Consider the following 13,185-nt stretch of genomic DNA (forward strand, 5'->3'; position numbering starts at 1 on the left):
GAGTGGCAGAGAGGAGCACCCTTCGGTGAGTTCTGCCCTGGGAGATGATGTGCTGGGCAGCAGAGGCCTGGTTTCTACTCCTCTTTGCTATGTGACCTGACTTACCTCTTGGGGCCCTCGGTCTCCTCATCTGTCAGATGGACACAACAAGGCGAATGCTCTCTGAGCAGAGGCCCAGCCAGCACAGTGCCTGGCAGAGGGGCCTGGCAGAGGCAGCTCCTAGGGGTGTGTGAGTTACCGTCTCTCCTGCCTCTGCAGATGCCTGTGACGCAGACTGCACGAGGAGGCGAGCGGAGCAGAGCCTGCAGGCCGCCATCAAGACTCTGCGCAAATCCGTCAGCCGGCAGCAGTTCTCTGTCCAGGTCGCTGGCACCGAGTACGAGGTAGCCCAGTGGCCGGCCAAGGCCCTGGAGGCCCAGGGGCCGTGTGGCACAGGCCAGGTGTTTCAGGATGGCCAATGCGGTGAGTCCCTGTCCCCGGCTGCTCTGACATCAGCGTGGCAAACTTTCTCTGTCCTTCATCCCCATGCAGCACACAGGGGAGACACGTGTCGGGCCAGCACAGACACAGGGAGGCCTGCCAGAGAGAAGCACCCTGGCACTCATTGTGTGCATGACGGCTGTCACATGAGAGCCGGGGCCGAGGCAAGGCTCTCACTTGGTGAACGTTCCTACACGGGACCCTCAGTCATCAAGGCCACAGTGGAGGGGCCCAAGGGGCATAGGGACCAGTCTCTGTGGTTAGAGAAGGCTTCCCAGAGGAGGAGGCGTGGGCACAGAGTGAGGGTACATGAGAGGCTGAGGGCCACGCAGGGTGCAGCGAGGCACTGCAAAGAGCAGGTGAGGCCAGGCCCACAGCCAAGCTTGGGGTGGGCGGCCAGCCAGGGTCCAGGTGAATGAGGCTGGTGACTGGACCAGAGCCCTGGCGTGGCCTGCTGAGAGGGCTAGAGAAGCCCCCAGTAACCAAGTGGCCGTGAACCAGACAGAGTCCTTTTCCTAATGGGGTTTACATTTATGTGGGGAAACAGGCAGGCCTCGTGAGCACACCCACGGGCCGGACGAGGCCAGAGGCAGGAGGGGCCTTGCAGGCCTCGGCGCACACCGTGGGGACTGCCGAACACCCCAGGCAGAGGAGCACCTCTGCTCTGTTCTGGGAAGGCCGAGTGGAGCAGGGAGGGGAAAGAGGCCCAGCGCGAGAGGCAGGGCCCAGACCCAGGCGGCCGCAGGAGGGTGGGAAGAATGAGGCAAGTTCAGAGGACACCTTGGAAAGGGAGGCCAGGAAGAGATGGAGGGCAGCTCCCGGTGCGGGCCACAGGGGCGGGTGAGGGGGTGCGTGGCATCATTTCCCGATCTGAGGGAGACTTGGGGAAGATGGGGTGGTGGAGATGGGGAGCTCTGACTGTTCTTGTCAGCCCAAGACGCCCGCGAATCATCCGGGTGAGGATGGTGACGGGGCTGGTGGAGACGGAGCGCGGAGCATACGCTGGGCCAGAGGCACGAGGGGGACCTTTGGAGAAGACGCAGGGTTGGGGTGAGGCAGTGCGGGCAGGACCCTGAGCAGCAAGCAGGCAGATGTCGGGCGGGGGCAAGGGGCTGGGTGACGGCATTCTGGTGTCTTCAATAGCTAATTTTGAAACCACTTCAAACTTTCAGAAACATTGCCAGACAGAACAAAGAACTTCCGTATTCTGTCCACCCAGGCTCCCCGGCTGGAGCCGCTCACAGCGGCTGCTGCACCCGCCCTCCCGCGTGTGCACGTGCGTCGCGCCTGGGCAGCCTGTACCTCACCATCCATCCACACACATTAAATGTCACCAAGTCCTCCGGCGGCGTCCCCTTCCTGTGCAGGGATGCAGGTGACATCCCGTCCTCCGGACTCCAGGGCCCTCTCCTTCGGAGCGGCCCCTCGAGCTTTCATTTCCCTGCCTCTGGTCTCCTTGGTGGTCCCTAAACTCTGAGTATGACCCTCCGCTGGGTGACCAGACGCAGGGCTGCACTCGGCAGGAAGACTGCAGCCGAGGCTGCTCTTCAGCGCCCCCACCAGAGGCGCGGACCCGCCCTAAGGCACCGGCCTCCCCCGAGGCTGATTCGGGTTTTCTGGGAGTATATTCTGAGTTCAAACCAACACCCTGCTCCTCATCAAACTTCCACCCCGCACTTATTTTCTCCATCAGTGCCCCTATTTGCTCGCCAACTGGCTTACTTTCTCAGTGCAGCCCCCCACACTGGCTCGCTCTTCCGCCCGCCGGCCCTGCGCTGACCTCTGCCATCAGGCCTTGCTGTCCGGGTCTCTGTCACCCCCCAGCCTCTCTGCACTGCCCCGTCCTTAGGGGCCAGCTTGCCACATGGGGAAGGAAGGGAAGGCAGGGAGTTCGGTTCGGGCAAAGTGACCGTGGGACTACCGGCACGAAGGTGGTACCCAGGCTACAGGGGCAGGGCTGGAGGGCAGGTTGTGGAGCAGAGAGCAAAGGTGCCAGTGGAGCCCTGTGACCCCAGGCATTTACGAGAGGGCTGAGGCAGCCCCGTCTGCGGAGCGCCCTGAGCAGAAACAGCCAGGAGGGGGCGCCAGACCAGAACCAGGCCTCGGGAGTCCTCACTCAAGGCCGGCCTGGCTCCTACCCCAGGCTCTTCTCTGATGGGTGTGGGCCCCACTCTGCCCTTTGAGCGACAAGGGCTGTGCCCTTTCTGTAAGAGCCTTGGGCTTGAGGCATCAAGAGACAGGTCGCCTGGCCCCTGCTGCCCACCTCTGCCTCCAGCAATCTTTCCACTTTGCCTCCGCAGTGGCCTGCAGGCCTGGAACCCACTTTAGTGGAGAGCCCAGCCAGTGCGTGCCATGCACGCCAGGGACCTACCAGGACAAGGACGGCCAGCTCAGCTGCACGCCGTGCCCCAGCAGCGATGGGCTTGGCCCGGCCGGTGCCCACAACATATCCGAATGTGGAGGCAAGTGTGGGTCCACCCTGGAAGGGGAGGCCGCGGCCTGGGGGACAGGAGAGCCTCCCAGGGCTCCCGAAGCAAGGGCCAGGTGCCTTGTCGTACTTCGTAAAGTTATTTGCCGCCTCCAGAGCCTGCCATGACTTCCTGTGCAGCTGCATTTCCAAAGTGCCTTGCAGACCCTCAGCGCCCACAGTTAGCAAGCACTGGCTGCATCTTGAAATTGCATCATGCAGTTTGGAAAGGACTTTACAGTTCACCAACACTTGGTCATTTACAGGTCACCTTACCACTTATAATGGAGGGTACTGCTTTATGGTCAACCAAACGTGTTACCTTGTATGGAGCACTCCATCATCGAAATGCTATATGGAGTGTGCCATTACCTGGACAAGAATGTTCTCTACACAGAGAACTTTACAGTTTGCCCTAACAATGGCTTGGAAAGCCCTTTTTCAATTTACCAAGCACGATTCGGTTTGCCAATGGCTTTACCATTTACTCTCCCACTCAACCTCATCTGTGAAATGGGTGCATAGCTCCACCACCACCACCACCAGCCTCCCTTCCTGGGCCATTGTGGGGTCACCTGAGAGAATGGGTGGGGAAGGGTGTACCTGTGAGGGTGGGGAAATGGGATCCTTAGGGTGGTAGACACCTGCAGCCTCCTCTGGGGCACCGAAGAGATGAGAGGCCAGCCCGAGCTCTGCAGGCTGGCTCACTGTGCCCTCCAGGAGAGCAGCCTCCACCCCAGGGGATGGTGACGAGCACAGAGTGGCCACTGGCAGAACAGAATTCCAGGATCTGTGCTAAGGGGGCACTAGTGCCACCCCTCACTCCCTGCTTCAGTACCCTGTACCTCCAGACTTTCTGCTGGGATGTGTTGCCCCCTCCTTTTGTCCGAACTGTGCCCTCAGGGACCTCACAGACCCTCCTCCATCTGCCGTAGCCCAGCCCTGCAGCCAGACAAGGAGCCTCAGCCTGGAGCTTGACGGCCCCAGTTATGGGAAGGCCCAGGGTGGTCGGCGCCCTGGGGACAGCCCCTCAGAAATAAATGACCTCCCTCGGCCTCCCACCTCTCGGTGTGGGGCCCGCGCTCCCTAGCTTGACAGCAAAGCTACTTTTTCTTCCCCACCTTCTCACGGGAGGGAAGAGTAAAGCCAGGTCTAGTCAAGGCTGCACGGGGCGTGAGCCGCGGCCAGCATCTGGCCGGGGGCCTGGCTCGGCCCGGCCCGGACCCCCTCCCCCAGGCGCCCCACCCCAGCCTGAGCTGTGACCTCTGCCTTCCAGGCCAGTGCCTTCCCGGCTCCTTCTCTGCCCACGGCTTCAGGCCGTGCCAGGCCTGCCCTGTGGGCGCGTTCCAGCCTGAGCCTGGGCGCGCCAGCTGCTTCCCCTGTGGAGGGGGCCTGCTCACCAAGCACGAGGGCGCCGCCTCCTTCCAGGACTGTGAGGCCAAAGGTGAGAACGCCCCCACCCCCAAGGGGCCGGCTGGGCTTTTCCCTGAACCCCTAGTTCCTGCTGTGGCAAACCGCTAAGGTCAGAGCAGTCTGGAGCCAGCAGGTGGTGGACACTGGTGCCCAGAACTGTGCCACACGCTAGGACGGGGACAACACGGGGTCCAGCACAAGCCTGCCCAAGAGTCTCAGATGAGAGGGCCAGGCAGGCACAAGAGTTACAGTCTGGAACTTTGAGCCCCCAGAGCACCAGCTGGGGGCCGCCAGCTCCTCAGGGCGCTGGGAGAGCTTTGCACTGTGCTGGCAGGCAGGTCGGAGGGAGGGAGGGGCAGGGGGGCGGCAGGGGCGGGAGGCTGAGGCCAGAGCTCTCCCCTTCCCTGGAGGCCCTCCCTCCAGGCTGCACAGGGTCTGGCAGTCTGCCGCACCTTCCCTTCCGGTTCCCCAAACTGCCCCCCAGGCCTCATCTCCACTTGCTCCCCCCCCACATGCTCCCTCCCAGCTGAGGTCTTAGGGACGGTGTCCCCGCCGGCTGACATACTGCCCCAAACCCTCCCACTCTGAAAAAGGAAACCCCAGCTCTCTACCCCACCTCCCCCCAGATGCCCACCAGCTTTTCTGCCTTCCCTGTCGGCCTTGTAGAAAGCAGGTCTGGACCCCTCCTCCTATCTTCCCCTTCTCTCCAGAACAGCCTGCTCACTGTCCCCAGCTGCTCCCAATAATCGCCCCCATCGAGGTGGCAGCGGGAGCCCCAAGTTGCTGGGGCAGCAGTCAGTCCCCATCTCTGGTGGCCGCAGCCTGTAGCCCTGCCCGGCTCAGCCTCACACACCCCTCCACCTGGCAGTGCTGGGGTCCCAGTCCCATGCATGCACTCGAGTCTGAATAAACCCATCTGCTCACTGGGAAGAGCAAAGCACTGCCTGGTGACCAGCCCCCGTGTTTCTGGTGCAGCCCCTCCCCGAGCTCAACACCACACCCCCTGCCAGGCCACAGCTCCTTCAGCCCCACACACCGGGAGCCCTGGTCCCCTCCCCTCTAGTCTCTGCAGCTCCGTCCTGCCCTGCCGGGTGCCCCGAGAAGCTGTGGAGTCCCACGAGTTCTCTTTCTGACCTCACTCCAGTCTGTCTGCAGCCCCTGCCAGCTCGTCCCCATGGCCTCTGAGCCCCCCTCCAAGCACCCCCAACCCCAGGACCTGCGCTTTACCTCTCCTGCCCCAGAGAGCCTCACGGGCTGCTCTGGGCTCCACACAAAATCCCTTGTGCTGCCTTCACTGGCCTCCCCCGAGGACTCTATAGGCAGCCTTACATTTCCTCCCTCCCGTCCATACCACCCCACTCTGCATCCAGAGCAGTGGGCCTGGGATGTCAGCCTGAGGGCGGGCACTCGGGGTGGGCTGCCAAGCACTGTCTGCACAGCCGTGGACAGGGCCAGGGAACGGAGTGGGGGCACAGGGCCCCGGGGAAGGGCCCTGAACTCAGTGCTGACAGACTGGAAGGCAGGGAGACCTGGGGAAAAGGCCTGCCTTTCCCACCAGCCCCTGCGCCGCCCCCACAGTGCACTGCTCCCCCGGCCACCACTATAACACGACCACCCACCGGTGCATCCGCTGCCCTGTGGGCACCTACCAGCCCGAGTTTGGCCAGAACCACTGCATCAGCTGCCCGGGCAACACCAGCACTGACTTTGACGGCTCTACCAACGTCTCGCACTGCAAAAGTAGGTGCCGCTCCTCCCAAGGCTGGGAGCTGGGAGTGCAGGGAGGGCTGGAGGGGCAGGTGAGCCCTGACTTCACATCGCATGGGCAGGGAGACCGCCGGCTCCTTCCTGCGCAGGCACGTCCACACTGGCACGGTGGGACGTGCTGGGAGCTCTGCGTCCACCAGGAGCCCACGGTGTGGAGGGTGCACCCTGGCCCGGCACCGCTCACTAGGCCCTGCTCAGGGATCTGGTCTAGGGAGGGAAGAGCCAGGCTCCATGCCAGGGGTCCTGTGGGACAGCTGCCGAAGGCTGGGCCCTGCAGTGGTAAAGGCACCCGGGGAGACTGCCAAGTGGGCAGGAGGCAGTGTGCTCAGCATGTTCAGTGTGGAGGGGCAAGAGGAGTGCAGACTGCCTTCTTTTGCCTCTGCAAAGCTCAAGAAACTTGGTAGAACAGGAAGCTTTGGGAATAGACAGCATCCCAGCCCCCACTCAGCCAGTCACCAAGCATGACGGAGAGGACGCTACCTTCATGTTACATGTTTGTAACTCATTTCCCAGAGTCCTTTGGGGCATATTTTCTGGTATTTTTCTCTCTCCCCAATCAATTTCCAGCCAGTTACCCCTTTCTGGGCCACTGGTCATGTTTGCAACAGCCTAAAGGACCTTGAAGGGACTGTGTGCTGGAGGCGGGAGCCGTCCCCTCTGCCTGGAGCTGTCCCCGCCTGGCCTGTGGCCACCTGGGCTGGAGGACAGACACCCTGGCAGAGCTCGACAGAGATGGGGTTTTAAACATCCTAAGGAGTGTAAGGGGGGGAAGCCAAATGGGAGGGAAGCTTCTGGAAGATAAGGTGAAAATGAAATCTTTCCTTTTCCATTGATAGAAGGAGAAGATACTGAAAATGTATGAGAAAACCATGTATATTTAATTCAATTTACATTCAGTTCTGTTTGCATAACTAAGGTGACTTCCTTTATTTTAAGTTAAGCCTGGGAACCGTTTAGCTCATAAAAATGTCACTTTGGCCTCTTCAAGGGTATACAGCTTAATAAGAAAAAGGAGAACATGTCTCTTTTTCTCTCTGTGTTGCCTGCTTGTCCCCAAGACTGCCTGCTCAGTGGAGAGGGCGCCCACACTTGGCACACACAGGCACTCGGGGACTGCTGAGTAAAGGGGTGGGCAGACAGGGAGCAGGGGACAGGGACGTCGGGGCTCACTTGGGCTTTCACTGTGAGCAACAGTGACACTAGGAAGAGAAGCAGGGGCTGGCAGAGCAAGCAGACAGCGTCCAGGGGTGCTCAGTGGGCCAGCCACACGGCACCCCCACAAGGCCCTGTCACAGAACAGCCAGGCCAGGCAGCCAAGGGTGCCCAGTGAGAAGATACTTGGGCTGGGCCTCAGAGAACCAACACAGAAATGGGGACCTGCCCTCCCACTGAGGAGCAGCCCAGGTGGGGTTCCTAAGATGGGAGGACCAGGTGGAAGGGGCCGCATGAGGTGGAGCAGCTACCAGCCTGCCCTGGGCCTCCAGGGCCCGTGTGCCCTGGTCTGACAAGACCCACACCCTGGTGTCCACAGACCAGCACTGCGGTGGTGAGCTAGGTGACTACACGGGCTACATCGAGTCCCCCAACTACCCCGGCGACTACCCAGCCAATGCAGAGTGCGTGTGGCACATCTCGCCGCCCCCCAAGCGCAGGATCCTCATCGTGGTCCCCGAGATCTTCCTGCCCATTGAGGATGAGTGCGGCGACGTCCTGGTGATGAGGAAGAGCGGTACGTGCAGGCCGAGCAGGGCCTCGGGGCCAGCCCTGCTCGGCCTGCACCCCTCAGCCTCAGGGCAGCTCTGCAGGGCAGGGCGAGGGCCCTGGGCTTCACCTGGGAGGCAGGGTTAAAGCCACTCCCATCTGACTCTGAGAACTGGGCTTTACAGAACTCCAGGAAGCAGTCCAGACAGCTTAGGGGGGCCTAAGTGTGGGCATCAGAGCCCAGAGCTTAGGGGGACCTACGTCCTGGCCAAGAATGGTTTGGTACTGACCACCAGCCAGTGTCTTATCCCAGCTGTCCCACTGCATCCTGCACACCACCCAGCGGGAGGCCCGGGAATGGCCCCTACACTGCAGGGCGTCCTCCACCCGGGCGCTTCTGGGGAGCACTGAAGAGCCAGCCAGTGCACACACCCAAGGTACCCCAGGGTCAGACAGCCCATCCCCTCTCCTGGCTGGTCACCCCGCCAGGGGCTCAGGGGAGACTTTAGGCACTGAGCAGCAGCGGGCCCCTCAGCAGGGGTGACGACCAGTGTGTACCCAGATTGGCCACGGCCGCAGGAAAGGCAGGGAAGCCCCTGAGCCCCCCGGGGGCCAGCATGTGCCTAGGCCCAGCACCTCACGCCTGCTGCAGGGCCTCCATGCCACAGGGAACCAGCTCCCAGTCACCGCCCTGGGCCAGAAGGAGGCACGTGCAGGCACAGAAACACGCCTGCCCACTGGGGCCTGGAGTGTCTGTGATACAGAGACGGGCAGAGGAGCGGGAGGCTGTGGGGCTCTGTCCTCTCCGTGCCCATTCAGTGCAGCTGATGTGCCAGAAGGTGCCAGTGTGCGAACGGGAGGCCTGGGGCCAGAAAGGGCAAAGTGCCTGCCCAGGGTCACACAGCCAGTCAGAGCCCAGCCTGGGACCGTCTCCCCAGACACTCCCATTATCCACCTCTCTTCACGTCCCCAGAATCCTTTCCTCCACTGTCCACCCCCAGGGCTGAGCTCTAGGGGGTCCAGCCTCTCCAGTTTTGAGGGCCCCTCAGGAAGACCCCCAGGGAGCAGTGAGGAGGTGGGGTACCCTTTGGCCGGCCCCAGGAACCCCAGGGGTCAGCAGCTCCCCCTGGTTCATCACCCACAGGGGGCAGGCCTTCCTCATCTGCCCCTCTGCCCCAGCCTGGCTCTGTGCTGTGTGCAAGCACCCTGTCCTCGAGGAACACTTGGCTGGAGGGAGACAGTGCCAACCTGACAAAGAGAGGCTTTAATAAAGGTGTCACCAAAGCACAGTGGGAACATGGCAAGGTGGGAATGGAGCAGTCAGGGAGGCTTCCTGGAGGAGGGGGCACAGAAACTGGTCTGAGAAGGGTAAGTAGGAAGTGGAATTGAGAGTAGGGAGAGGATTCGAGGCAGAGGGAACAAGTGCGGAGACTAGAGAGCTGAGTGTTTGGGGGGGCGGCATTGTGGGTGCTGGGCAGCTGACTGGGGGGAGAGGACCGCAGCCTGAGGCAGGAGGCAGGCCAGGCGAGGGCTGAGGACCTGCAGGCAGCTCACCAGCAGTGTGCCTCGGCCCCCAGCCTCGCCCACGTCCATTACCACCTATGAGACCTGCCAGACCTATGAGAGGCCCATCGCCTTCACCTCCCGCTCCCGGAAGCTCTGGATCCAGTTCAAATCCAACGAGGGCAACAGCGGCAAAGGGTTCCAGGTGCCCTACGTCACCTACGATGGTAAGAGCGGCTGCGCTGTGTGCCGAGCCCCGCCTGGCCCTGGGGACACAGAGACAAATCTCACTCCCCATCCCCAAGGAGCTCCAGCCTGGCAGATGCCCACAGGCCCACAGGGGTATAGTGTGGGCAGACGCAGAGCAGTTAGGGTGTCCTCAGGGTTCAGTACGAGGTACTGCCCAAGCAGGGTTTTGAGAGTTAAGTAAGAGTTTCCTAGCTAGCCAAACCTCAAGGAGAACAGTCTGGGTGGAAGGTACAGAGGCACAGAAGCCGAGCTGCCCTGGCTGCAGCCTGAAGCCTGAGGCTAGAGCAGGGGAGGGCCGAGGCGGATGTGAGGGGGAAGAGGCAGGGCCTCGCCCCTTCGCCTACCTTCCCTGCCGCGGGTTTGCAGAGGACTACCAGCAACTGATAGAAGACATCGTTCGGGATGGACGGCTCTACGCCTCGGAAAATCACCAGGAAATTCTGAAGGTGAGTGAGCTTCTCTACAGGAAGGGATGCCTATAATCCTGGGATAGGGGCCTGCAATGGTCCAGGGCCATTCGTGTCCGGCTCTGCCCTCCAGTCCCCCAGAGAAGTGAGGGGAGAAGGGTGGTGACGGAGGGGAGAAGGTGATGGGGGCCTGGGGCCCGGGTCTGGCACATCTGTCCTTCCAGACCAGGAGGCCTGAGTGAGTCTGGTGGGTCCAGCCCAGGACCTGGGGACACGGGTTTGGGTAGGTTCCTCACTAGCCCTCAGCCACACGTTCCTCATCTGGGAGATGGGGTAGTTTGACACGGTGGCTTCTGAAAATCAATGGCATCCCTGCCACCTTTGGGACTGGCTCCTTCCTCATTCTGCTTTTAGTAGAGCCATCTTGCCACCAAGGGGGCTTTGGCCACCACGCAGCAGGCACCGGCCATGTCAGGGCCCTCGGCTCTCACCATGAGAGGCCAGACCCCGGGATCTGCCTGGGCTCTGGCATTCTGGCCCCAGCTCAGCCTCTGGGCAGACAGCACCCCCAGCCTGGGAGCCCGGGCGGAGCAGACGTGGACAGCAGGGCTGAGCCGGTGCACCTGGCTCACTCCTGCTCCAGCTGTTACCAGCTGGGGGACCCCAGCAGGCCCCCTGGGCCCTCCCTCTGAGTCTGAGAAACAGGGATGGCTCGCAGGGCTGGGGCTTCACCAGGCCTGCTGCGCTTCTGCTTACGGTAGGTGGTTGTAAGTCCAAGGTTTCACGTGCTGCGGAGACACCCAGGGTGAGACCTGGAGGTCTCGAGCACAAAGCTGCGCACCTCCTCAGGCTCAGCCATCTGTCTAGCAGGAGCCAGAGGGCCGTCCGGGGATGATGGCACCCCTCTCTCCCCCTCGCCCTCCCCTGCCACCCCAGCCCTCTGCCCTGGGAGCTTCTCCGCAGAACTACAGGTGTTCCTGTCTCTCAGGACAGAAGCCTTGGCCAGTAAAGCCTGGCCAGGCATGGCCACACCTGCCTCTGCAGCAGCTCTCGGGCCACATCCCCCAAGGCCTCCCCAGCGTTCTTCCCTGACCTCTTTCCTTAGTGAATGTCCACCCCTCCTTCTGCTCTCAGCTCAGGGTCTGTCCCCTGGGCAGGTCACAGCCGCCTGGAGTCCCACGGGGCAGGGTCCTCCGTGGCACCTGGCAGTTGAGGTTTGTTCTGAGTATTTGGTCCCCAGCCCGCTGGGAGCAGTTGCTGCTGAGGTTCTGGCCCAACACCGTCCCCAGCCTCTGGTCCTGCCCAGCACACAGGGGACTCATGAGTTTTTCTCGGGGTGGCTGGGCGTGTGTGCACAGTTGGTTTGGGTTTTCCAGCAGAACCATTTTTAAATAAAATATTAGTGAAACCCCAAGAGTTAGAACCAAAAAACTATTTTAAAAAAATTCAACTATTAAAACCAAAAAGGTGTTCATGGCAAAGAGTCAGTGGGGTCCTGCAGCTCACCAGCCATCCCAGCCTCTGCCCCCTCCGCATCCTTGCAGACACCTCACGGGCCCCTTCAGGGCCTTCACCCCCCAGCCCCCCAACCCTTGGCCTCACCCAGCCTCCCTTTGCCTTGCAGGACAAGAAGCTGATCAAGGCCCTCTTTGACGTGCTGGCACACCCCCAGAACTACTTCAAGTACACAGCCCAGGAGTCCAAAGAGATGTTCCCCAGGTCCTTCATCAAACTGCTGCGCTCCAAAGTGTCCCGATTCCTACGGCCTTACAAATAGCGCTGGTGGAGCCGCCCTGCTTGGGGATGGCCTGTGTCCCAGGGGAGGGGAGAGCGCCTTCCCTCCACAGGAGAAGCTGAAAGGCAGCCCACAGCCCCCACGCGGCCTTGGAGATCACCATGGCGGCTGCCCTTCAGGAAACGCAGACCGGCCCGTGGACAGCAGAGACCCCCGCCTGCCCGGCTGCACCCCCATCTCCACCCCAGTGGGAAAACCTTGCTTAAGGCAGCCTTTCTCCATGCTTCCTCCACCTGTTCATTTCCAGGACACCAAGAGTGCCCCGTCCTGAGCTGGCACTAGCAGACACAGACTGGACCAGCATGCTCTGGGCCACCATGCCAGCAGGTCCTGGGCTGAGGGTGCCTTTGGAGATTGCATGTGCCCTGCACCTGGCACTTCGGGAGAGAGAGAGGAGCTTGGCTGCCCCTGTCTCCAGGGGAGGCACTCAGAGACTGGAGGCCAGGCTGCCTGGAATAAGGGGTGTGTGAAGGGCTCTGGCCTCTGGGGGGCTTTGATAAGCAAGTCAGTGCCTTCAGGCCATCCACACCCAACTCCTCCAGCCCCAGGCCCAGGACACGGTGCCACGTGGCTGGGCTTAAGGATTCTGTGCTGAAGCAGAAAAGAGCTGCTAGGGGAGGAGACTGTAGATATGTGCTTTCCTGGGATAGAGCATCTAATTAAGTACTTTCTATATATAAATATAAATATATATATATATATGTATATATGTATATACACTTCTGTTTGTGGGTACTTTAGGAAAATGCTCTTTAGTAACTAAGTATTAATTGCGACCTCACCTCTTCTCCCTGGAGTCAGCACAGCCCCAGCTGCTTCCGGCTGCCCCAGTTAATTCAACTGCTGCTCCAGGCGCTTGGCGCTTCTGTTTACAGGAGTCTGGGCTCCTTTGGGACTGGGCAGAAGGCAGGCTGGCCCTGGGCACACTTTGGAATACAGATTCTTTAGAAACCGGGCTCTGATGCTTCGCTGTAGTAGTGCCCTCGGGTGGAACGTGGCATAAGGCAGTTTCCCCCGAACCCTTTCATGTGGGTGCAGGGACCCAGCAGAAAACTTTGGAAGGGTTCTTTGACCCTGAGGCCATGACCCTGGGGTGCATGATGTGCCCACCCACCGTGCCTTCCCCACATGAGCGCAGTGTCTGAAAATAAAAAGGGCCTCAGAGCAGCAGCCCTCTCCTGATTTCACCAGCGAGAAGAGCCCCAGTAGCCAGCCGAGGGCCCGGCTGCCCACGCAGTCTTCTGTCTGCGGCGCCAAGCTGCCTCCCTCTGAGAGTATCTTTAAAAAAGGAAAGTCTGGAGTTTGACCAGGTTGCACGGCGTCCCACTCAGCCGGGAAGCGAGCCCTGGAATAGAGCTAGCAAAGCCCCTCATACCGAGGCCTTGTCTGCTGCAGACTGCTGG

The 13,185-nt window shown here is 61.1% G+C and overlaps 1 protein-coding gene across 2 annotated transcripts in view; it reads left to right on the forward strand.

Annotated features, from left to right (window-relative positions):
• SCUBE1 (signal peptide, CUB domain and EGF like domain containing 1) overlaps window positions 1–12,487 on the forward strand; it is a 122,562-nt gene extending 110,075 nt beyond the window's left edge. For both annotated transcript variants that reach the window (XM_036931446.2, XM_036931447.2), the window contains 8 exons: window positions 259–462; window positions 2,781–2,942; window positions 4,224–4,391; window positions 5,939–6,100; window positions 7,659–7,856; window positions 9,406–9,558; window positions 9,947–10,026; window positions 11,612–12,487. In XM_036931446.2, the coding sequence (XP_036787341.2) occupies window positions 259–462; window positions 2,781–2,942; window positions 4,224–4,391; window positions 5,939–6,100; window positions 7,659–7,856; window positions 9,406–9,558; window positions 9,947–10,026; window positions 11,612–11,764 (1,280 nt within the window). In that variant the 3' untranslated portion in view covers window positions 11,765–12,487. The remainder of the gene's footprint in view (window positions 1–258; window positions 463–2,780; window positions 2,943–4,223; window positions 4,392–5,938; window positions 6,101–7,658; window positions 7,857–9,405; window positions 9,559–9,946; window positions 10,027–11,611) is intronic.
• Window positions 12,488–13,185: the final 698 nt, after the last annotated feature.

Source organism: Manis pentadactyla, chromosome 10 (assembly GCF_030020395.1).
Source record: "Manis pentadactyla isolate mManPen7 chromosome 10, mManPen7.hap1, whole genome shotgun sequence".
In the NCBI taxonomy this organism is placed as follows: Eukaryota; Metazoa; Chordata; class Mammalia; order Pholidota; family Manidae; genus Manis; species Manis pentadactyla.